Source organism: Hypanus sabinus, chromosome 2 (genome assembly GCF_030144855.1).
Source record: "Hypanus sabinus isolate sHypSab1 chromosome 2, sHypSab1.hap1, whole genome shotgun sequence".
Lineage (NCBI taxonomy): Eukaryota > Metazoa > Chordata > Chondrichthyes > Myliobatiformes > Dasyatidae > Hypanus > Hypanus sabinus.
This window is the reverse complement of record NC_082707.1, coordinates 160,762,507-160,788,757: the sequence shown is the minus strand read 5'-3', so window position 1 is coordinate 160,788,757 and position 26,251 is coordinate 160,762,507. Positions and strand designations below refer to the sequence as shown.

The window sequence follows — 26,251 nt, the reverse complement described above, 5'->3', positions numbered from 1 at the left end:
AAATGTCCCTACTGCAGGGGTTCCCAGCCTGGGGCCCATGGACCCCTTAGTTAATGGTTGGGGTCAATGGATTAAAAAGGGATGGGAACCCCTGCCCTAAAATATCAGCATCCATCACCTGCCCAGGTAGTACATTCCAGACACCCACCAATCCATGCAAAAAAAACTATCTCTGACATTCTCCCAATACCAATCACCTTAATATTATCCCCCCCATACTTGCTATTGCGCCCCCCCATAAAAGACGCTGACTGTCCACTCGTCTAAACCTCTTATCGTGTTATACACTTCTTACGCTCCTAGCTTACTCAATCTTTCCTCATAAGACATCCTCAATAATCCACAATTGTTTCAAAAGAGCTTCAGCTAAAAAAGGAAAAAATAATAATCTTACAACATTACAGCTGAAGGTTTTAAAGAAGTGGTGTCAAGTCCACAGTGGCAATATCTTCATTACCACTACCAACAGATGGAGCACTATCTGTCAAACATATTCTAATACTGTTCATGCTGCACATTAATTCAGAACCTAATTTGTAGCCTCATTCGGATACCAGCTGGAAAAACACTGCTGACTTGATAATGGCCAGTACTGGACAGTTATGCTTACATTTTTAAGTTATAATGTATGTTCTGGTGAATAGCTTTTTTAGCTTTAAGTGGTTTCTACATACAATAAGTATTTTTAGATCTATTTTAAAACTTTTTTACCTCTAAATGCAATTCTAAAAATGTTAAAATAGGTATAACACTAGCAGGAAGGGAAGATTGGCCCCAGCACACTGTTTGTCTTTCTCATCTCACATAGAATGATAAAGCTGTTCGGCCCACCAAGTCTGCGCCAACCATATTATTCTCCCCTCATTCCCATTCAGTTTCCCCAAAATGTTGTGGGCTGCGTACAAATCTTCTAAATATACCTCTTCTGAATTACTCTCACTGAAGTTTTCAGCATGTAATATCCCTTTGAGTGCTGTCGCAAGAAAGCAGCATCCATCAGCGAGGACCCCCCACCCCCCCAGGCTGTGCTCTCTTCTCACCGCTACCATCAGGAAGAAGGTACAGGAGTCTCCGGACACACACTCAGGAACAAATACTAACCCGCAACCGTCAGGTTTTTGAACCAACTTCACTCACCCCATCACTGAACTGCTCCCACGACCTATGGACTCATTTCAAGGACTCTTTATTTCTTGTTCTTGCTATTTATTGCACATATATTTATTACTACTATTTCTTTTCTTCTTTTGTATTTGCAGTTTGTTGGCTTATTTATATATCCTGTTAGGTGCAGTCTTTCATTGATTCTATTATATTTCTTAGATTAGCTCTGTATGCCCAGAAGAAAATGAATCTCATTGTTCTGTGCAAAAGTCTTACGCATCCTAGATTTTTATACAAATTTTGTTTTAGATGTGTATGTTTTGTCATCTGCATTAGTGGATCAGGAGAAAGAGCAAATTTTAGATTTCCATGCAATCATTTTCCAAAAAATTGCATGTTACAGAGAATTTTTTGTATTTAGTTAAAGTAAGTGACATACTAAGTTTCTTCGACCATTATCCTTTGTCTTCTATGGGCAAGCCAGTTCTGAATCCAAATGGCCAATTCACCATGGATCCTACGCAGCTTAACCTTCTGGATTTGCCTCCCATGAGGGACCTTGTCAAATGCCTTACTGAAATCCACATAGGCGACATCCACTGCACTACCATTATCAACCGCCCTCAGCACCTCGTTTGCTTCAAAATCCCCTTGCCTATTAATACGACTGACACTGATCTCCCTATCCTCCACACTTCTTTTCCCTTGGTAAATACTGACGTAAAGTATTCATTAAGAACCTCAGCACATCCTCCATATCTAAGCAGTTGTTCCCCCCTTTATTTTTCAGTGGCCCTACACTCTCCCTAGTTACCCTCTTGCTCTTGGTGCTCTCTTTAATCCTACTTATCAAGGGCTTTTCATGGCCACTTCTGGCTTTCCTAATTCCCTTTCTGAATTCTTTTTCTGGCTTGTTTATAATCCTCAAGGGCGCTCAAATTCAGCAGGATGCTTCCTGGACTGGAGGCGTTTAATCACAGAGGAGAAATTAGATAGTGCTGACTTGTTTTCCACAGAGCAAAGGAAGCTCAGGGATAGAAGCTTGTAAGATTGTGCATTGTAAGCCATATGGCCAAAATCAAATTCAGGAGAGCATAGGTTTATTGCTTTTAAAGGAAAGTTTAGAAGCAACTTATTCTTACATGCAGGGTGGCTAACAACTGGAATGCATTGCCAGAGGAGAGAATGGAAACAAACAAATTCATAATGTTTAAGAGATATTTAGATTAAAACAAGCAAGGGGTGGAAGGATGCAATTCTAATGTAGCAAATGGGTTTATTGCAGACGTCAGCGTGCATCTGAAGGGCAGAAAGGCCAACGTCTCTGCTGTACGACTCGCCCTCTTTTTTTTAGCATCTCCAGTATTTTTCTTTTGTCTTCACTTTTGCAACAGATCTGGATTCGTTTTCATTCTGCACATACCAGGGAGTGTTTATGCAGTTGGTGATCAAATTGGTCCTGATGGGTGGGTCACACTTTTCGTCATATTTTGCAAATGCCAGGTTTTAGTGCACAGCCTCGCTGGGTAGCTAAACATGAATACATTTTAAAAGTTCACACTCTCAATTCTGATCCCTTTGATATATTTAAGGTTAACTTTGACACATGCATGGATTTGCCCCGATCGCCGTTTTTCATCAGTCACGAACATGCAGCATTCTGAGATTCATTTTGTCCCCCTTCCTAACGAACAACAAATCGTAACGTAGAAGTCTCACAAGTGGTTAACATAGCATATTTCGAGTTCTGGTTACTTCATAACGATTTTGAAATGCAGTAATAATTTTGTAACCAAATTAATTGAACTTGTTTATATTCGGACTGATATTATAAGTATTCTTCTACATACCAAAGTTAAGTTATTTGGAAGTTGGTGGGTAATGCGTGATCTTGAGAAACAATACGGTAAATCAAAACACGGTACATGTTGAACATCCGAAACAAAATTTTTAAAAAATGCTGGAGCCGCTCAGAGGGTCAAGGCGCATCCGTGAAACGAGCGCAGAGTATTTCAGGTAGGCTTGAAGTCTTCATTCTCTTTCTCTGTCCATAGATGCTACTGATCAGCTGAGTGTTTTCAAGTTCAAGTTTATTATCATTCAACCGCATAAATATATATGGCCTCCGGGTCAAGGTGCACAATGCTGTATGTATAACTCACACACAACACTGTAATACTACTACAGACAACTTAACTCATAAAAAAAGATCCATTTACGATCGAAGTTGAAGAGTAAACAATATAAAGCTCCAGGCGCTTCATATGTTTTGAGACCTCGGTAATGGCAAGGAGTTGGGTTGCTTCGCAGCCTGGGTTGTGGACAAAGAAGCTCTTTCCCACCCTGACAGTCCTTACTCTAATGCTGCGGCACTTTCTGCCCAATGGTAGGGGTTCAAAGAGGTTGTTAGACGGATGGGAGAGATCATTGACAATGCGAAGGGCCATGTGTACGCAGCGCTACTGAAAAATCTCACAGCATTTTCATGTTAGCTGCAATTGCGCTCCTATGCTTACGAATACAGTACTGTACTAAAGTTTCAGTGCGGACAGTAAGCAGACAATTCTGTAAAATGGGGAAGCAGTGTAATTCGGGATAGTACAATGCTTGGGTCATCTATAGTTGAAATGTAACGAATGCGGATGTGGAAATCGTCTAATTTTATAGCATGAGATTCTTGGAACAAACAATGAACCAATCAAATGGATGAACTGATATCTCACGGATGTCCCACTGCGCAAGGTCTGTGTTAAAGGTGGGTACCCCTGTACTTCATCCAGCAGCTGGAGCATTACCAAAGTGAACGTGGCTTTCAGGCGAGTTCATTCGCTCCAGAAAGTATGAGGAACGCGTTCACATCAAGCAGAGCACTCTGACTTTAAAAAGCAACGTCCCAGAGCATTCTGCTGGCGTTAATTTTGGCTGAGAACTAGCATTGCAGCTTTAAACTACCCTGGAGCGATTGTTTGTTCCCACAGCGGAGGCGCTTACCACTGGAAGCAAAGTTGGACTCCAGAGCAGCCGAGGCTGGGCAGCGCTCACTCCGTCTCCGAGACACTGCTACCGATCAGCAGCTCGAGTCGGACTTCGGGGGCACTGGCTCTTAATTTCCTGGGCGTGAGCATCACCGGACAACAAGGAAGTCGGTGTAAAGGATGTCGGCTTGTGGTAACTTCAGCAGCGTGCAGAAAGGTAGCAGTGTAAAGAGCAGCCTTCTCCTGTTCACCGCGGGGCTGATCGGCAATATAATCGCGCTGGCGATACTCTGGAAGCACAGGAGGGAGAGCAAGGGGCAGGTGTCTGTCTTCTACATTCTCGTCACTGAGCTGGTGGTGACTGATCTACTGGGAAAATGCCTGATTAGCCCAATAGTGTTCGTGTCCTACGCTACCAACCGTACTTTGACAGCCCTGGCAGACCAAAACAGCCTGTGTCTCTACTTCTCTGTCGCCACGTCCTTCTTCGGCTTGGCCTCCATGTTCTTCCTGTTTGCCATGGCACTGGAGTGCTGGCTGTCTATAAGTCACCCTTTCTTGTATCAGAAGTACTTCACCAAGCGCCGGGTGGTTATCATTTTCCCCGCGGTGTATTTCTGCAGTCTGTTCATTTGTTTGATGCCCTTGTTAGGACTGGGCAGGATCAAGCAGTACTGCCCGGGGACCTGGTGCTTCTTTAACATGACCAATGACGACAGTAAGTCCTTGTTCTTCTCCGTGCTTTACGCGACTCTCCTGGCGATCCTCATCGCCGCCGTGCTGGTGTGCAATAGTTCCGTGGCCATCAATTTAACCAGGATGTACCGCAGGCACAAGGAGCTGGGCGGCAGCCGCGGGAAACCCTTCGAACGCCACCAGGAGCTGGACAACCTCGTCCTGTTGGTTCTCATGAACGTTATTTTCCTCATCTGTTCTCTGCCTCTCACGGTAAGTTGCCCCTTCCAGTCACACTTACGAACCCGTCTCTCCCGCTCTCCCACCAGCCCACCATCGCCTCTCACCTCCTCCTTCTAGTTTACAAAACGAAAGTAATACCTTCAATACAAGCAAGCCCGTGTTTGTTCAGTAGCAGCTCTGCGGTTTGCAGAAGATCTCTGGACCTTCTGTTGTAGCGGATACATTTAGTATAGCGTCATGTTAATAGCTGGTACAGGCTTAACTGCAATATTTGACCGGCCTCCAAGCTTGCAAATGCAGCGAGAGGTAGGAAGACTTGAGAACTTCTCTTGTCTTGTCCTTGTCCATACTGCACCAACCGCCGCCGCTGGGCTATAAACGCGCAGCCCCTCATGTAACTTGTCCATACTGCGTGGCGCAGACTGGCGAAATGAGCTGAGTGAAAATCAAAGCGGTGCATTTTGGCGCGCAAAGGAAGGCAGCTTCAGCTAAATGCTGAAAAGTTGAAAAGGCGCGTAGATCACTCTTCGCAAGTGAAAGGACAAGTTGAAATGCGTCAAATAGGTACGCAGCTTGTTTGGTATGGATGAAACATATAAAGAGGTTAAAACTTAATTATATTAATACATTGGTTAGAGCTAAGCTGAAGTATATCGAAGTATTTGAAATACTTTGTTAAAGGTGTCAAGGAAGGATGGATTTACTAGCAATGAAATTTAAATTATCCTAAGACCCCAGAGAAATGAAAATTGTCCTTATTTAAACGGAATTAAATGAAGATTGAAAGATGAATTTCAAAAAGGTTCTGATAGGGTGAACTGGAGGTAATCTTTTCCAGTAATTGAAAAGTAAATAAGAGTAACCAACGCAGACAGATTTCAGATAAGTGGACAAAGTCCAAAACAATTAAGACATAATTTGATATGGTCTGGTTCGCTTTGTTCGAAAAGATTAAAATACATTCCACAATTTTTAAGCTGGAGATGGACGAAGATTTAAAGGAGGAAATTCGCAGTTAAATGAGTAGCTCCTGTCAACTTTATTAACACTAAATGTCATAAACTTCAGATTTTCCTTGTATATGCTTAAAATGTAAACGACTTCAAGCTAATCCATTAAACAAACGTAATAAGGCAAGTGAAACCTTCTCCAATCAGACAGATTAGCGCGAATGACTAATACAATCAAAATTTATTTTCTGTGTTTCAATATTTATACAAAATCTCCAAATGCACTTTACCCATCACTTTGCTGGTGCCGTGTAATGAACTGATTGAAAAATTCTGTTCTTAACATTTGTGAAAAAATGCACTGTATAAACGGGAGCTCTCATTTTCCGGTCATTTTGAATTTGTGGTAAACATTTTTTGGTAGAAAGAATTTATTTAATGCGTTAGAACCAAATATTCCAAAGTCAAATTTAGCGTTTGCACAGAGGAATTAAAATTTCCAGAAACCCGACGCGAAATGTTGAAAATTCCCTTCGTCCCGCTGTTAGTGCTCGGATCGCTGAGTTGCTCCAGCAGTTTGTTTCCATCCCCAGAATCCAACATCTGCAGTCACTTGTGTCTCCAGAATTTCTTAATAAAGGCTCTGGAGCCATTGGAATAAAAGTTGGGGGTAAAGTACTGAAGAATTCACATGATTTCTGACTGGGGAATAATGTATCGGCAATTTGTACGTTAATTCCAAATTCAATAGCAGATTTTCTTATTTACAGAATAGGAACGTTAACTAATTATTCCAGAATTATACATTATTTTCATTAGTGAAAGTATAGTTGCGAAATAGACGCATTTTAACACCATCTTAACTGCGATTTGGAAATCAGAAACAAAAATCGATCCAAATTACAATGACACATTTTGACTCGAATGTCCAAGCGGCGAACTCTGACATTTAAAAAATAGACTGAAAACACCTGAACCATTTCAGTGAAAATAAATCTGGCTCATTCCTCGCGATCCAAGTACGAATACCTCTTGCTACATCGTAGTGTTAGTCAAAGCAAGGAATCTAATCACTGGTACTGCATTGAATCTGCCCACACCTTTGACGCAAGCAACAACTGTACTCCTCCCAATCGGTGTTTGGGATTAATTAGCAAGAGCAAATTAAAGGAAGGAAGGGGAAGGGGGTTAAGGAGCCGGTGCAGCATACCCCTGTGGCCATCGTCGACGACAGATATATCAATTTGGATACTGTCGAGGGAGATTATCTAACAATGGAAAGTCACAGTGGTCGGGTCTCTGACACTGAGTCTGCCTCTCTGATCAGAAAGAAAGGGAGAGAAGAGACAAGCTGTGGTGATAGGGGGTTTGTTAGGGGAACAGACAGGAGGTTCTGTGGGCGAGAACCAGATTCCCGGATGGCATTTTGCCTCCCGGGTGCTAGGGTCCAGGATATCTCGGATCAAGTCCTGGGCATTCTTAAGTGTGAGGATGAGCAGCCAGAAGTCATGGTCCACGGAGGTACCAATGACATGAGTAGGACTAGTGACGAGGTTCTCCATAGGGAGTTCAGGGAATTAGGTACTAAGGTAAGGGCAGGACCTCCAAGGTTGTGATCTCAGGATCTCTAGCTAGTGGGGCCAAATCTAGGAAGATTATACAGTTTAATACGTGGCTAAGGAGTTGGTGTAGGAGAGAGGGCATAAGATTGTTGGATCGTTGGGCTCTCTTCCAGGGAAGGTGGGACCTGTACAGAAGGGATGGTTTGCAACTGAACTGGAGGGGAACTAATATCCTAGTAGGAAGGTTTGTTAATGCTGCACAGTGGGGTTTAAACTAGAGTTGCTGGGGATGGGAACCAGAGTGCCAGAACAGTTAGTGGACAGTTTATGGTGATAGGTGTCAGTAAGACCTTAGTGTCAGGAATCAAAACGCCGAACATGGTGTGACTGGTGCCCTGAGCTGCATATATTTCAATGCAAGAAGTATCGTAGGAAAGGCGGATGATAATTTCAACATGAGGTAGTTGGTTTAAAACAACAAGAGGCTGTTGATAGGGCAAAATTGCAGTCAACAGGTTAACTTGCAACATAAAAAGCGGACAACATTGAAATGGGTGAATACAGGACTGAAGGTGTTATTTTTGAATGCAGGTGCAGTATATGGAATGAGGTCGCTGCACTTTTAGCACGGTTGCAGATTGGCAGGTATGATGTTATAGGCATCATAGAATCATGGTTGAAAGATGACTATAGCCAGAAGCTTAATGTCCAAGGCTACACATTGTATCAAAAGATCAGGCAGGAAAGCAGAGGGGATGGTGTTGCTCTGTTGGTAAAAATTGAAATCAAATTATTAGATAGTGCTAAGGAACTGCAAGGGTAAAATGGCCCTGATGGGAGTTTTATACAAACTCTCAAACAATAGTAAGGATGTGGCCTACAAATTACAATGGGAGATAGAAAATGCATGCCAAAAGGGCAAGGTTGCAATAGTCATAGGGGCCTTCAATATGCAGGTATTTGGAAAAAGGAGGTTGGCGCTGTATTCCAAAAGGGGGAATTGCCAGAATGCCCACGAATGGGAATTTCTAGAATGCCCACGAGATAACTTTTTAGAGCAGCTTGTGGTTGAGCCCACTAGGGGATCATCTATTCTGGATTGGATTGCAAGGAGCCAGAATTGATTAGAAAGCTTAAGGGAAAAGAACCCTTAGGGTAAGTGATCATTATATAATCAAATTCACCCTGCAATTTGAGAAGTCAAGTGTATCAGTATTACAGTGGAGTAAAGGGAATTACAGAGCCATGAGAGAGGAGTTAGCCTGAATTGACTGGAAAAGAACACTGGCAGGGATGATGGCAGAGCAACAATGGCAGGAATTCAGAAAGATCAGGATATATACATGCCAAATTGGAGGAAGTATTCTAAAGGAAAGATGACAAAAACGTGGCTAATAGGAGAAGTCAAAACCAACATTAAAGAGTGCATATAATAAAACAAAAATTAGCAAAAAGTTAGAGGATGGGGAAGCTTTTAAAAACCAACAGAAGGCAACTAAAAGAGTCATTAAGAAGGTAAAAATGGAGTAGAAAAGTAAGCTAGCCAATAATATTAAAGAGGATACCAAAAGTTTCTTCAGACGCATAAAATCTAAAAAAGCGTGGAAATCAAACTGCTGGAAAATGATGCTAGAGAGCGAAATGGTGGATGAACTGAATAATTATTTTGCATCAGTCTTCACTGTGGAAGACACTAGCAGTATGGTGGAAGTTCCAGGTGTCAGGGGTCATGAAGACTGTGAAGTTACCATAACTAGAGAGAAGGTTCTTAGGAAATTGAGATGTCTAGAGATAAATACGGTAAGTCATTTGGACCAGATGGTGTACATCCCAGGGTTCTGAAAGTGGTGGCTGAAGAGATCGTGGAGGCATTAGTAATGACCTTTCACCAGATTCTGCAATGGTTCTTGAAAAATGGAAAATTATGAATGTCACCCCACTCTTCAAGAAGGGAGAGAAGCAAAAGAAAAGAAATCATAGGCCAACTAGTCTGACCTCAGTGGTCGGGAAGATGTTGAAGTCGATTATTAAGGATAAGGTCTCAGGGTACTTTGAGGCACATGATAAGATAGGCTGTAGTCAGCACATCTTCCTCAAGAGTCAATCTTGCCTGACAAATCTGTTGGAATTCTTTGAAGAAATAACAAGCAGGATTGACAAAGGAGAATCGGTTGATGATATATGCTTGGATTTTTAGAAGGCCTTTTACAAGATGCCACACGAGGCTGCTTAACAAGCTACGAACCCATGATATTCCAGGAAAGATTCTAGCATGGATAAAGCAGTGGTGGATAGGCAGGAGGCAAAGAGTGGGAATAAAGGGAACCTTTTCAGGTTGGCTTGTGGTGACTAGTGGTGTTCCACAGGGGTCTGTGTTGGGACAAATTCTTTTTACGTTACATGTCAGTGATTTGGATGATGGAATTGATGGTTTTGTTGCAAAGTTTGCAGATGCTATGAAGATAATTGCAGGTTGTTTTGAGGAAGTAGAGAGGCTACCTAGGCCTTGGACAGATTAGGAGAATGGGCAAAGATATGGCAGGTGGAATACAGTGTTGGGAAATGTATGGTCATGCACTTTGGTAGAAGAAATGAAAGGGTTGACTATTTTCTAAATGGAGAGAAAATACAAAAAAACTGAGGCACAAGGGACTTAGGATTCCTGTGCAGGATTCTGTAAAGATTAATTTGCAGGTTGAGTCTGTGGTGAGGAAGGTAAATGCAATATTAGCATTCCTTTCAAGAGGACTAGAATATACAAGCAAGGATGTAATGTGAGTCTTTATAAAGCACCAGCAAGGCCTCACTTGGAGTATTGTGAGCAGTTTTGGCCCCCTTATCTTAGAAAGAATGTGCTGCAACTGCAGATGGTTCAAAGGATGTTCACGAAAATGTTTCCAGGATTGATTGGCTTGTCATATGAAGGGCAACACGTACAACAAGCTGGAGGAACTCAGCAGTCAGGCAGCATCCGTGGAAATGAGCAGTCAACATTTCGGGCCGAGACCCTTCGTCAGGACTGAAGAGGGAGGGGGCAGGGGCCATATAAAGAAGGTGGGGAAGGGTGGGAAGGAGAAGGCTGGTTAAGGGGTGGGGAGCGGAAGCAGGGAGGTTGATAGGCAGGAAAGGTGAAGGAATGTAAGGGGAAAGCACTATGTGCAGTAGAAGAAGGCAGAATCATGAGAGAGGTAATAGGCAGCTGGAGGAGGAGGCAGAGTGAAACTGGGATGGGGGAATGGAGGAGGAGGGAATTACTAGAAGTTGGAGAATTCAATGTTCATACCAAGGGGCTGGAGACTACCCAGACGGTATATGAGGTGTTGCTCCTCCAAATTGTTTGGCCTCATCATGGCAGTAGAGGAGTCCATGTATGGGCATATCCGAATGGGAATGTGAAGCAGAGTTGAAGTGGTTGGTAACGGGGAGATCCTGTCTGTTGTGGCGGACAGAGTGGAGGTGCTCGACTTAGCGGTTCCCCCAATCTGCGTCAGGTCTCCCAGCGGGAGCACTGGATGCAATTGATGACCCCAACAGACTCACAAGTGAAGCCCTGTTTGGAGCCCTGAATGGTGGCAAGAGAGGAGGTGTAGGGACAGGTGTAGCACTTACTCTTGCAGGGATTAGTGCCAGGTGGGAGATCATGGGGAGGGACATGTGGACCAGGAAGTCGCGTAAGGAACGATTCCTGCGGAAAGTGGAGAGGGGGGTAAAGAGGGCAAGATGTGCTAGTAGTGGGGTCCTGCTGAAGGTGGCAGAAGTTTCGAAGGATAGTATGCTGGATCCGGAGGCTGGTGCGGAGGTAGGTGAGGTGGCATGGACTCGGCGGGCCATGGATTCACTCGCTTCTGACTCAGACCTCAGTTCTGGCACCCTGCAGAGCACAGGCTCCGACACACCCAGCTCCAGATCTAGCTTCGACTGCGATCCTCACCGGGACCGTTATTACTGCCGCTGGGTCCTACTGCTCATCTTATTCCTCTACTACCCCCTTGCCTCCCCGTGACTCCCAACCTTCCCTCCACCCCTCATCCCCCTCCATTCCTCTGATCCCTCATCCTCCCCTCAGCCCGCTCTCCCCGAACAACCCAACCCCACCTCCCTCCTGAGACCTCCCACTCTTTACTCTCTTCTGACTCCAGCCCCAACCCCTGCCATGTCTTCACCATCCCCTCTGACCTTCCCCTCTCTGAGGCAGAACGTTCTGTCCTTGGCAAGGGTCTCACTTTTCTCCCCCTCCGTCCACACCTCAGTGGGTTCCGTGCCCATCATGAAGTAATGTCTGGGTGATCCAATGCCAGGTGAAGAGCCAATGACATCGATCCACGTAGACCTATTGTGATAGGCACCATGTTAATCTTGCCTCCTCTTTTAAAATCAGAATCCTTTTACTATCACTTGCATACGTCGTAAAATTTTACACGTACAAAAGCTGGATGAACTCAGCAGGTTGGGCAGCATCCGTTGAAAGGAGCAGTCAACATTTCGGGCCGAGACCCTTCGTCAGGACTGAAGAAGGAGGGGGCAGGGGCCCTATAAAGAAGGTAGGGGGAGGGTGGAAGGTACCGGGTGAAAAATTTGTTGTCGTAAAATTTGTTTTTTCGCAGCAACAGAATAGTGTAATGCATTTTTTAATTAACTGTACATTACAATATGCAATATAATACGGAAAGCGAGCAAAAATAGTGAGGTAGCATTCATGGTGTAGTTCATTGTCTGTTCAGAAATGCAGCAATCTGATGGTGGAGGGGAAGAAGCTGTCCCTAAAACACTGAGTGTTTGTCGACAAGCTCCTGTACCTCCCCAGTGACAGCAATGAGAAGGGTGCATGTCCTAGATGAAGGATGTCCTTAATTATGGATGCCGCATTTTTGAGGTTTCACCTTTTGAAGATGTTTTCGATACTGGTGAGACTGGTGCCCATGACAGAGCTGGCTAAGTTTTCAGCTGTCGGCAGTTTTTTACAGATCTTGTGCAATGATCGCTCCATACCAGTCGATGATGCAATCAGTTGGAATGTTCTCCACCAAACATCTCTAGAAATTTGCCAGAAAAATGTATCATTATCTTCCGCCCTTCTACGCCCTATCAATGCAAGACTTTGAACTCCATTCTTCCCCATTATCTCCAAAGAACTCCTTCTCAGCACAGATCTTTTCCACCATTCTCCATACCTATTCACCAATGTATGTGCATTACAAAACCTCTGCTCGGCCTGAGCCACTCACCAGGGAGGCAACCGCCAAGGTACAAGTTGGGAGATACTGCTCCCAGCAGTAGTATGAAAGCCACCAGGTACCACATTCACTTACTAAAGGGCAAGAGGTCAAAAAGGTAGCACTTCAATGATTCCTGAGATCTACCCACCTTGTGGCCAAAAAACAAAGTTTTGCAGGGTTTGACCATCAGCCCTTTGTATCAGCTGATGTCCTACAGGTAAATTTTAAACATGGGACTTGAACATGAATATTCAAATTCTTCAGAGCCACTGTATCACCTTTCACATTTTATTGTCATTTTTTTCCTGAAACGCTCAATGGCTTTAGATTAATTATTAACATCCTTCCGTGACTGGAATAAGATAGCTACTTAAAATTAAGAAATTTAAATTTACTTCCAAGCAACTTCAATACCTGTAGTTTAATGAAGTACGAGAAAAACAGCGAACAGCAATTACTTCCTGATCTCATCAGAAATAATTGTATCATTAATATGTTCTAAATCTGGTTTGACATAATCATAAACTTTGGATGTGTCAGAAGTTTGCTAACTCACTCAGAGTGATTGGTTGGCATAAAACCCATGCATGTGTTACTTCTCAAAAGCAGGTGTTAAAATCATTAATATAATTCACAATAATAAAATAAACTTTCTATTTAAGTTCTATGACTCCATTCACCATTCCTGATGATTACTAATGACAACATGTGCTTGATTTATACAGAACTTGCCAAAATTCAAGTAGCCTTTATCAAGTGAGATATCTGCTAATCTTCTTCACATGCCCCACCCAACTGTCAATACATTTAATTAGAATTATGTTGTTGATGTTAAGCAAAAACATTGTTAAGAGTACATGTCATGATCATTATTCATTTTGGCTGAGTCCTCTATTTTCATTAACGTCATTATGAAAACACATCTTTGTGTAAATTGGCTAGATAGTTTTTCACTCTTCAGGAAGGGAGAGAGGCAGAAGAAAGGAAACTATTGGCCAGTTAGCCTGACCTCAGTGGTTGGGAAGATGTTGATGTTGATTATTAAGGATGAGTTCTCAGGATACTTGGAGGCATGTGATAAAATAAGTCATATTCAGCATGTATTCATATTGAGCAGTACTCAAGCGAAAATCTTGCTTGAAAAATCTGTTGAAAATCTTTGAAGGGTTAGACAAGCAGGATAGACAAAGGAGAATCAGTTGATGCTGTGTACTTGGATTTTCAGAAAGCCTTTGATAAGGTGCCACACAAGAGGCTGCTTAACAAGCTAGAAGCCCATGGTAGTGCAGGAGAGATTCGAGCATGGATAAAGCAGTGGCTGATTGGCAGGAGGCAAAGAGTGGGGAAAAAAGGGTGCCTTTTCTGGTTGGCTACTGGTGACAAGTAGTGTTCCACAGGGGTCTGTGTGGGACCCGATTCTTTTTGCGTTATATATCAATGATTTGAATGATGGAATTGATTGCTTCATTGCAAAGTTTGCAGATGATATGAAGCTAGGTGGAGGGAGGAGCTGGTGGTTTGAGGAAGTCGAGAGAGGTTACAGAAGGCCTTAGACAGATTAGGCGAATGGGCAAAGAAATGGCAGATGGAATATAGTGCTGGGAAATGTATGGTCATGCACTTTGGTAGAAGAAATTAAATGGTTGACTATTTTCTAAATGGAGAGAAAATTTAAAATTTGAAGTGTACAAGGGCACCTGGAAGTCCTTGTTCAGGATTCTCTAAAGGTTAGTTTGCATCTTGAGTTTGTGGTGAGGAAGGCAAAGGTTAGAATTCATTTCAAGAAGATTAAAATATAAAAGCAATGTTGATGCTTTATAAAGCACTGGCAAGGCCTCACTTGGAGTATTGTGAACAGTTTTGGGCCTCTTATCTAAGAAAGGATGTAACGATATTGGTGAGGGCACAATGGAAGTTTATGAAAATGATTCTGGAATTGAAAAACTTATCATCTGAGGAATGTTTGATGGCTCTGGGCCTATTCTCACTGGAATTCTGAAGAATGAAGAATGACCTCATTGAAACCTATTGAATGTTGAAAGGCCTCGATAAAGTGGATATGCAGAGGATGCTTCCTATGGTGGGAGAATCTAAGACCAGAGGACATCCTCAGAATAAAGAAGCTCCCTTTTAGAACGGAGATGAGGGGGAAGTTCTTTAGCCACAGAGTGGTGAATCTGTGGAATTCATAGCCACAGACTGCTGTGGAGGCCAAGTCATTGGGCATACCTATAGAAGCCCTTGAGAGTCTCGTTCACTTTGTCTACTGGAACAACCACATCCCTTTTATTTTAAACCCTCCTGATTTCCTTCTTAAATGTTCTCTTGCATTTCTTGCATTCCTCAAGTACCTCATCTGCTCCTTCCTGTCTATACCTGCTATGCACCTCCTTCTTCTGCTTAACCAGGCCTCTATATCTCTCAAAAACCAAGATTCCCTAAATCTGTTGTCCTGCCTTTTAACTCTGACAGGAATATACAGAAGCTGTACTCTCAAAATTTCATTTTTTAAGTCATCCCACCTGTCAAGTATACCTTTGCCAGAGAACGACCAGTCTCAATCTACACTTGCCAGATCTTTTCTGATACCATCCCAATGAACCTTCCTCGAACTTAGGTTCTCAATCCAAGGACCAGACCTATCCTTCTCCATAGTTACCTTGAAATTAATGGCATTATGATCAATAAATGCAAAATGTTCCCCTACACAAACTTCTGTCACCTGCTCTGTCTCATTCCCTAATAGGAGGTCTAGTATCTCCAATTAGGTGCATTACAAACACATTTCAATCTATCTGAAACAGTTGCTGTTTTGTAAGCATGGAGGAGCAGGGAGGAACCTTTGATTTAATGTTATTGTAACTACATTTGACTGAGGATTATTACAGTTTATTGAATTTTTTTACTTCCTCATCAGAGGTAAGATTATTTGTGCATTCAGTCAGTCCATTCTGAAGAAATTAGTGGCACGTGCATCTGATATTATGCTGCAGTTCAAAACCAGACTAAAAACACTGGATGGCCAAGAGATGGAAAATCATGTGATCAAGTGCCAAGTAGAAGATGGAATTTACAATTAAGTTGGCTCAGATACTGTAAATATCATTAGCTGGAATAGATCTGAGATTCTGTAAACTTATTTTGAAGAGTTTGGAAATAATTTTACAAAAAAGATCTCAAAGGTAGTCTTCTCAGGATTATTCATAGTGTCACACGCCAAGGAGGTTATAGGAATGGGAGAATAGACCAACTGAATACCTGTCAGAGAGACGTTGCAAGGGGGAGTTTCTGAGAAACTGGAACCAGTTCTGATGAAGGTAGGATCTGTACAAGAGTAAGTAGCTTTCCCCCAGAAGAACCCAGATTAATGCCCCATGAGCAGTGTTGTCCAGGCTTTCTGGAAAGGGTTGAAACAGAAGCGTCTGAAGTAAGGGAAGTAGTGCAGAAAGAAAGTCAAAAGGGGAATTAGGATTGAAACAAAGGACAGGAAGGGTGTAACAAAACTAGAAGATAGAGAAATTGAGACAATCTGTTGTATGTAAGCAGAACAAAGAGCTCCAAGGATGCCAGCTGGCTCTCTAAATGGTTTCAGTCATAAATTACTTCAAAATACTGATTATCTAAAAAATTGAACAAGGAGATTGAGACATTTAGTCATTCTGATCCATTTGAGAATCCAGTCCCAAAACAATATGGATGACTCTCAACTGGCTTAGTAACCTATTCAGATCAATAGGGGTGGTTAATATATATCAGAATTTTGAGGTGTGACCACAATCCAAGAATAAGTAAAATAGGACATTTTAGACACTATCGCAAGACTTTAAATAGACTTTAATGCTTAACCCAAGAAGGGCATATATTGCAACGAGTGCATGATCTATTTTTGTGAGAATGTGTACTTGTGTAAAAAGTTTATCATATCACTTGTCTAGTTATGCTATGAAGTATTACCTTTGAGTTCAACTAGAACAAATAGTTGAAAACAAACCAACAATAACAAATTGTATTATTTTTAGGCAGTAGTTAGGGACAGAAGTTGCCAGTGGATGTAAAGTACTTGTGGTGAAAGGATTTACCACGGAGACTCTCGTCCAGGAAATGGAGTAAAATGATAGTGCAGTTACCTCAAAAGGTGTCAGTTCCTCCCTGACACATTGCTGATTATACTCTGCTGCTGAGAAACGTTCCTATGTGAATAAAAGTCACCACTTTGAAACATACAAAGTCCAAAATTGCTCTATCGAAAGCATGGAGGAAATAGCATCTTGTGAAAATAATCCAAAGGAGGAAGGTACATAAATACTTGGTGTAATAGAAGAGAATTCTCAGACAGAACAAATCAGTACTTAGAAAAAAAATTATAGTCAAATACTAACTGTTAACCATTGCAGCTCACCTGGAAGGATCTTTAAAGTTGCATTGCAGCTATTCAGGCTATGTTTACAATGATAATACAGACAACCTAATTGAACATTTGTAATTGGAATAGGACAGCTCGACTCACTTTATACTTACGACTGTGAGGCTAAGTACAGCTCCAATGCCATATTAAGTTTTCTGATAACACGGTTGTTGTTGGCTGAATCAAAGGTGGTGACAAATCAGAATATGTCAGACAGACAGACAAACATACTTTATTGATCCCAAGGGAAACTGGGTTTCATTACAGCCACACCAAGAATCGAGAAGAAATATAGCAATATAATACCATAAATAATTAAATAATAATAAGTTAACCATGCCAAGTGGAAATAAGTCCAGGACCAGCCTATTGGCTCAGGGTGTCTGACACTCCGAGGGAGGAGTTGTAAAGTTTGATGGCCACAGGCAGGAATGACTTCCTATGACGCTCAGTGTTGCATCTCGGTGGAATGAGTCTCTGGCTGAATGAACTCCTGTGCCTAACCAGTACATTATGGAGTAGATTCGAGTCATTGTCCAAGATGGCATGCAACGTGGACAGCATCCTCTTTTCAGACACCGCCGTCAGAGAGTCCAGTCAGTTCCACCCCCACAACATCACTGGCCTTACGAATGAGTTTGTTGATTCTGTTCGTGTCCGCTACCCTCAGCCTGCTGCCCCAGCACACAACAGCAAACATGACAGCACTGGCCACCACAGCCTCATAGAACATCCTCAGCATTGTCCGGCAGATGTTAAAGGACCTCAGTCTCCTCAGGAAATAGAGACGTGAGAGAATGAAAGTCTGGCTGAAAGGTGCCAGAACAACAACCTCCCACTCAATGCCAGCAAAACCAAATAGCTGATTATTGACGACAGGCAGAGAAAGCCAGAGGCCCATGAGCTAGTCCTCATCAGGGGATCAGAGGTGGAGAGGATCAGTAGCATTAAATTCCTCGGAGGATCTGCCCTGAGTCCAGCACATAAGTGCCATTACAAAAAAGGCACAGCAGCACCTCTACTTTCTTAGAAGTTTGCGAAGATTTGATATGTCATCTTAAACTTTGACCAACTTCATTGCAGAGTATCCTGACTGGTTGCATCACAGCCTGGTATGGAAATACCAATGCCCTTGAACAAAAATGCCTTCAAAAAGTAGTGGATGCAGCTCAATCTGCCGTAGGTAAAGCCCTCCCCGCCACTGAGCTCATCTGCAAGGAGCTCTGTCGTAAGAAAGCAGAATCCATCATCAAGGACCCCCACCATCCGGGCCAGGCTCTCTTCTCACTGCTGCAATCAGGAAGGAAGTACAGGAGACCTAGGTCCCACATGGAACAGGTATTATCCCTCATCTGTAGGTCTCCTGAATAATTTCACTCACCCCGTCTCCGAACTGATTTCACAACGTACGGGCTCAATTTCAAGGACTTTACAACTCAGGTTTTCAATATTTATTCATTTATCTATCTATCTCCCCCCTTTTTTTTAACTGGGAATGCCAACAAGAAAATGAATCTCAGTCGTAGTACATACATGGTGACATATATGTACTTTGATAATAAATTTACTTTGAACTTTGATTTTGAACTGAGGAAGAAATTTGCTTGTTAGAGCCAAGACGAGGTCTGCACACAATGCATGTTCACATTGCTGCAGTACTGTTGCTATTCATGAATGTTCTCATTATCATCTATGAAAGTTGATTAATATTCCTAATAAAAACAATTGCAAATCATTGGCAAGGTATTCAAGATTCTTTAATGCAGGGGTTATTGGTCCATGGCATAAAAAAGTTAGGAATCCTGGCTTTAATAGACCTTTAATGAAGCTTCAGTGACTTTTAATTGCCTTCTCTGTTTGCTTAGCAATGAGGTATGAACCAAAAATATCAGTCTTGCTTACAATACACATTTTCCATGATCGTTTTATTTATTCAGTCACAGGAAGTGTGTGTTATTGGTCCAGTAAGCCCCTGGGGAAGCAGTTAAATAAAACAATCACCTTAGAAGAGGAGAAGAAGAAAACTTCCACCTTTAAAGATTACTGATAAACCAATTCAATCAATTAATGATTATAGTTCCTCAGCTGTCATTGTAAAAATCTGGATAATGTAATTTGTTTAACTCTCAAAATAAATGAATACAAAATTATATTCTTGGCAGAAGGTGTACAATGAGCTGTCACTTGCTAAATATGATGCAGGCTTGAATAATTAAACCAGGGATGGAATGTGCTGTGTTTGCACAAATAACTTACCTGCCTTTCTGTCAGGACATCTACTCTTACTATGCAAGAAAACTATATTCACTCCGACCAAAAGATAAACTGCTGGAAGAACTCAGCAGGCTGAGCAATATCTGTGAAAGTTGACGTATTATTTTGAGACCCTGTATCAGGGGCTTGAAGCCGTGTCTCAGCCCCCACTGACCACCCCTTTACCTTCACAGATGCTGCTTGACCTGCTCGGTTTGTCCAGCGGTTTATTTTTTGCTCTAATCATCAATATCTACTGTCTCTTGTGGCTTTTTTTTCTCATACCTCTCTTAACACCAATTCTAAGTCCACTTCAGCACAGCCAAATAGAGAAATAAAGATTAATATGCAAAAACTGAAATACATAATGCCATGACTTCATAGCATGTCAGAAAGTATCTATGGAGGAAGTAATTAAGTTATCTAATTTAACATTTCAGATCAATGTTCTTACATGAAACTGGAAAAACAAAGAAACAAGTGTGTGCTATTCTGTGATAATAACAAAGTCAATTATTATTATTGGAGAACTGGATGTTTTCAGGATTTTTTCCCTTTATTAGTGGGCGGATGGAAATTCAAGGGAATTGGGCTGAAGAGGTCTTCCCATGAATCCTCATCTTTTTTTGTAATTCAAATTTTTATTATCATTTATTCTTATTTTACAAGGCAGCACAGCATATCATAGAGCAGGTACAGTACAGCATATTTACACAGCCATCCCATGACAGGAAAACATATGAAACTAAGAAACAGAAAAAAACTTCTAATTCAAGTTTAAATTAACACACCAACCAAAATTGATCCCACTCGTCTTGCACTTTTCCCTCACTGTTAATTCTTCCCAACATGTGTTCATATGATGAAATCTTAACCATTTCCTTAGTCCATTCCCTCAAGTGGGACATTTGGGTTTTTTCCAGTTTTGCAATATAATTCTCGCAGCTGTGATGAGACCCACCTTTAAAACAGTAAATTTGTCAATGTTTACATTAGGTATCATTGTCCTATCACCCAGGAGACAAAGCCGTGGGCACGAGGGCAGAGTAGGACCCGACCAATTCCCCAACAAATCAAGAACTTTACACCAAAATGGACGAACCATAGAACACTCCCAAATCATGTGAAAATACGTGCCCACCTCATTTTTACATTTCCAGCATAAATAATTATCAACAATCCTCATTTTGTAGAGTCTAGTTGGTGTACAATAATATCTGTGTACTACCTTATACTGAATAAATTTCCCTCTCACTTCCCTACTATGTCTACCCACATTTGATAAAATATTTGACCACTCATTATCTTCAAAATCACTTCCAAGATCCTTCTGCCATACTGCTTTGAGATTAAATATAAATATCAACAAATCTCACTGCCCACCAGATGCATATAAATAAGAATAAGATCTGACTTGTCACATTTTTCCTCTGAAGAAATTGGAATATACCTTTTGGGTGTGACTAGGATGTATAATCATTTTAGACTCATTGCTGTTCCAATGAAACTACTGTGGTGATCCAACTTCACACCCTTAAGTCAGAATTGAAAAGGAATGAGTAATTTTATATGAATCAAAAATACAAAAGCAATATGGAGAACAGCAATATCATGAGCCGATGATGTGCTTAGTTTTTGTTTTAAATGTACATTGTACCGGTAATAGTGCAAATTTTGCACATCACTGTGCATCCTCCTTGACTGAGATCGCATCAGGATTCGGTTAAGTGCAGTCCAGAGCCTAGAGAATAGAGAAAGATGCAGGGAAGTTCAGCAAAAAATCTTCAAAGTACGGAGGGGGTTCAATGAAATAACTTGCTGTCATTGTTGCTAGTTTGAACAAAACAAAATTGTTTGAACCAATGCCATTTTTCTTGAATTCACTTCTCCCAGAATTGTCACTTTTCATGAAAACTTTGTTCACTACAGTTACAATGTAATATCACTTCACTCAACATACTGTAATAGCAGACTTTCTCCTGTTTGAGTTTTATATAAACTACTGTTCAGACTTAGGCATAAAAGGAAGTAGAACAGTACAGTACAGTATAGGCGATTTATGTGGAAACCTATGACAAACTACTCCATGGTTAATCTAACCATTTGCTCCTACCCAGCCCATAGCCCTCCATTTTTTAATGGCCTTTTTTTTAATGGTCTCTCTAATATATCAGCCTGTACCATCACCCCTGGTAGTGCAATTTCAGGCACTGTGAACTTGCTGTGTAAAAAAAAACAACAAAACTTTGACATCCCCCCCTAAACTTTCCTCCACTCACCTTAAACGGATCTTCTCTGGTAATCACCATTGGCATCCAGAAAACAAGGTGCTGGCTGGCCACTCTATCTATGCTTCTCATAAACCTATATACCTCTATTAAGATGCCTCTTATCCTCTGTCACTCCAAAAAAACAGCCCTAGCTCACTCAGCCTTTCCTTTAGTCTTTCCTACCTATGTGTAATTCATTGTACGTTTACTTCTTACTTTCCTAAGTTACTGTGTGCTATATGTGTGTAATGTTTACTTCTGTGCTTTACGCCTAAGGACCAGAGAAACATTGTCTTGTTTGGTGGTATACATGCATATAGTTAAATGACAATAAACTTGACGACTTGATGTACCTTATATGTTCTGTAATCCAGGCCTAATCCTGCTAAATCTTCTGTAAATTGCAACCCTCTCTAAAGCTACATCATGTTTCCTCATATGAGACACCCAGTTTACTCAGAAATTCCGAGGCCTCTTTTGTTTAGAGCCTTCATTCGAAAGGATTTGTGCCACTCCTATTCTCTGTTCAAGTCACAAACATTGAAGTGCAAAAGGGTATTTACAATTGAAAGCTCACCCAGCCCCACAACCTTGTATTTTACCTAGCTCACATGCATCTTAATCTTTTGAAATCGACAGATCAGTTTTTAAACATAACCTGTAACTAAAATGAGCTGCAAGTTTAGAAACAATTTGTCATGTATGGCAGGAGCACTGTAAACTTAGTCTCAGCTGAATTTTTAAGCTGTAAGTAGTGTGCCTGAAAACTTAGCGTGATGTTTCTGCCTCTGAATAAGTTAACAGTGTAATATTACAGACTAGAACAAAACAGCAAATAAATTGCTTCAGTTTGAAACTGGTTTTTCCAGTATGAAATAATTGATACAAGTTTGATATGTGAAGCATATCTAAGCAAAGGTATTCTAAGATAAAATAAAGAAGTCAGAGCTATTTTTTGCATAAGCCCATGGCATCTGGTATCATAGTAAGTTTATTTTCCTGGTTTAGATTGAGTGATAAGAGAATAGGAGAATAACCTAAAATGTTTAGGTTAAAAATCATGGTTGATAAATTTTGCTGTGATCTGCAATGGGTTAATTAACATGAATTACTCCTGGACTGCAGTTTCATTGCATTTTTAAATCAATTTTTCAATTGACTATATACATAAATAGCTTTTGACATTGAAAATTCTGAATACAAAAGGATGAAAGAAAGTTGAAAATTTTCTGTAAACAAGTCATTGATTCAGGTTAATAGTTTATATTAAGCCCACAAAGGGCAGAATTTTTGTGAACCTAAGGTATTAAGGGGTCTGGAGCTAAGTATAGCTGATGAGGATAATCATGGTATCATTGAAGATGAAGCTCTTAGCTGACTTCTGCTCAAATAAAACAGAAGAAAACACAAATATAACACCAGGGTGGAAGAAAAATATTGTTCTGAGATTAGGATGCATAATAGTCAATGTACCAAAACCCTTTTAACACTTGTGGAATGAAGATTTGTTTCATTTTAGCAAGATTGAAAGTAAATTGTTTAATCCTAAAACACTGCAAACATGTTTGGAATCCATGGTGTTTACAACCATGAGGAGCATTTTGTTTAGTTATTTCTATTAACATGCTCCAGAATCCTATTCTACCACATGTGGTAAATAGGATTTCCATTAAGACATTTCTTCATGCATAATATTGTGAATGTCTGAAATCTATAAATCTTCTTAAATATTTTAGATTCGTGCATATATTGGTGCATTTGCTCCTGATGGCAAAGATGAAGAAGATTTGATTGCCCTAAAGTGTGCTTCAGTGAATTCGATCGTTGACCCATGGGTTTTCATAATTTTCAGAACATCTGTTTTTCGGAAACTACTTTTTGTGTGTTTCAAAGATTCCTCCACAAGAATGAACTTACAGTCAGTGCCTGCTGTTGAAGATTAATACACCATACCTGATAGTGGAATTATTTTATCGCCCTGCCATTTCTTTGATTTTTCAAGTTGAAATAGAAGTGGAAGCTCTTCAAGAGTGGAAGAACGATGAACACTCAACAACGTTCCATAGTAATGGGCATTGCTTTTAAAGTTGGTAAAGACATTCACAATAACTCTAAAGCTCTTAAAGTTGTGAAAGGCACTACTCAAACTGGAGCAGAAAAAAACTAAGATTAATTTATGCAGTTGTAACATTCTATCCGTAAGTTGAAACCTATATTATTAAATGATTCTATGTATGTATATATTCATAAGGTTTGCATGCTTGTTAATGATTGTCTCTGGCTAAAGTATGACTCTATACGATTTCAATAATAATATATTTAATGGACAATTTCCGTCTGCGTTCTAACTTGTCAGAATTGCTTTAAATCTGGATAAATCCCAACATCAACTTGTCTAGTTCTGTTTGCTGACTTAATAATACAACTGAAGTAGACATTTCATTCTCTTTGGAGTTTTCACAGGACTCAAAAGACATTTAGTGTACACAAAAAATACGAGGAGTGATTGATAAGTTTGTGGCCTAAGGTCGAAGGAGTCAATTTTAGAAAACCTAGCACATTTATTTTTCAACACAGTCCCCTCCTACATTTACACACTTAGTCCAGCAGTCGTGGAGCATATGAATCTTGGACCTCAAGAAAGTGTCCACGGCAGGGGTGATTGATACGTTCTTGGCCTAAGGTAGAAGGAGATGAGTTGTACAGCTCTCATTACATGCACATGCAGGTCAACTCTTTGAGTGATTATGCAGAAAGTTTGAAGTTAATAACTCATAGGGGTGATTGATAAGTTTGTGGCCTAAGGTAGAAAGAGATGAGTTATTAACTTTCTACATAATCATTCAAAGACCAGCTGTGTCCTGTTCACGAAAGCAGAACTAATCAAAGCTGGCTATTTATATTGCTCTTGCCGCTGTATGTAAAGAGCTTGTATGTTCTGTCAATGACCTTGTGCCTTTCCTCCACATCCCAAAGATGTACAGATTAGTAAGCTAATTGATCATATGAGTGAAATTGGCAGCGTGGGCTCATCGGGCTGAAAGGGCCCAATGTGTTTTGTCCTTTAAATAACAAAAAAATTAAAAATATATCATTTGAATGAAAAACTGACAGAGTTTACTCCAATCAAATGTGAGGTGTTGCACTTTGTAAGATCAATTGTAAAGGGAGAGTACACAGTTACTGGTAGGGTCCACAACAACGTTGATGTATAGAGGATCTGGTAAGCAAAGTCAACAGCTCCCTGAAAGTAGGTGCACAGGCTTACAAGGTGGTACAGTAAGGTATGGCATATCTTCCTGTATTAGTCAGGAATTGGGTTCAAGAATCAGGATGTTATGTTGCAACTGTTCAGGCCACATTTGGTGTATTACAATCAATTCTAGCTTCTCCTTTACAGGGGGGCTTTAGAGAAAGTGCAGAAGCAGTTTACCAGAATGCTGCTCCAAGAAGAGATTGGACAATGCTGGGTTGCTTTCACTGGAGCAAGAGGCTGAGAACCTGATAGAGAAGGTGTAGGTAGACAGCCAGTATCTTTTCTCCAAGAGTCAAGATGTCTACTATGAAGCAGCATGTACTTAGGTTGAGAGGGGATTAGTTCAGAGGAGGTGTGCAGGGGCAAGATTTTTTATATAGAAAGTAGTGGGCACCTTGAATGCATATGTTATTGACTTATCCAGGAAGACGCCAGACAAGTAATCTGGTAACAGGTAGTCAGTGGCGAATTGAAAAAACGTAGCTGATATAAATATTAGTGCTACGAGAGCTGAATAAGGTCAGTTTGAATCTGAAACATGTCCAACCACTGGATCAACTTCTCATATAATCAGACTCTGTTAATTGACCATAATCATTTAAAATACTTTTTGTAATATTTTAAAGATCATCATTTCCACAGATACATTTCCTCATCATTATCATAAATAAGATTTCTCTGACCATCAATCTGTGAATCATTTGGAAATTTGAAGTTCCCAAATATAAAATCCAGAATAAACTATATCACAATGTAACAAATTATAATTACATCATACATTATAATTACATTACACATTATAACCATTTGGTTATGAATTTTAGAAAATTAATGTAAACTTGGTGTAAAAGAACTGCTTTATTTTGCAAAACTGGACCTTATTTACCTATTTTAAAAACTGGCTCCTAATGCCTATGTTAACCTCTAGGGGGTGCAGAAGAATTAACTTATGTTAATATTTCTTTCATCCTCAATCTGACGAACGTACTGTTGGCTGCATGTTTTCATCTTTCAAATTCATAGCACTTAACCATGAACAACGTAATAAACATACAATAAATTATAAAATAACAGTGGATTTTTCATGAAATTATTTTATGTGATCTCTTGATTGTTTCAGCTGCAGTTAAGAAAGCCGGAATATTTATGTGAGAAGTGTTTGATCTTCCATTTGCTCTGGATTTTAATAAATCTGGTTTCATTCTCTACACACTTTTGAAAATGTTCAGTTACATTGGTGGCGGAAATGTGAGATTATCCATTTTGGTAAATAAAATATAATTTCAGTTCTGAACATTTACTTCCCCGTTTTCAGTATCCATACCCCTGCTTCTGTCTCATT

General features: G+C 40.6%; 1 protein-coding gene across 1 annotated transcript; it reads left to right on the top strand.

Moving 5' to 3' along the window:
• The first annotated feature begins 775 nt into the window (after window positions 1-775).
• On the top strand, window positions 776-23,983 carry LOC132385768 (prostaglandin D2 receptor-like). Its single transcript, XM_059957995.1, has 2 exons — window positions 776-5,027; window positions 23,390-23,983. Exons 1-2 carry the CDS (start codon window positions 4,260-4,262, stop codon window positions 23,594-23,596), a joined length of 975 nt encoding a protein of 324 aa, XP_059813978.1. The 5' UTR covers window positions 776-4,259; the 3' UTR covers window positions 23,597-23,983.
• The last annotated feature ends 2,268 nt before the right edge of the window (window positions 23,984-26,251 follow it).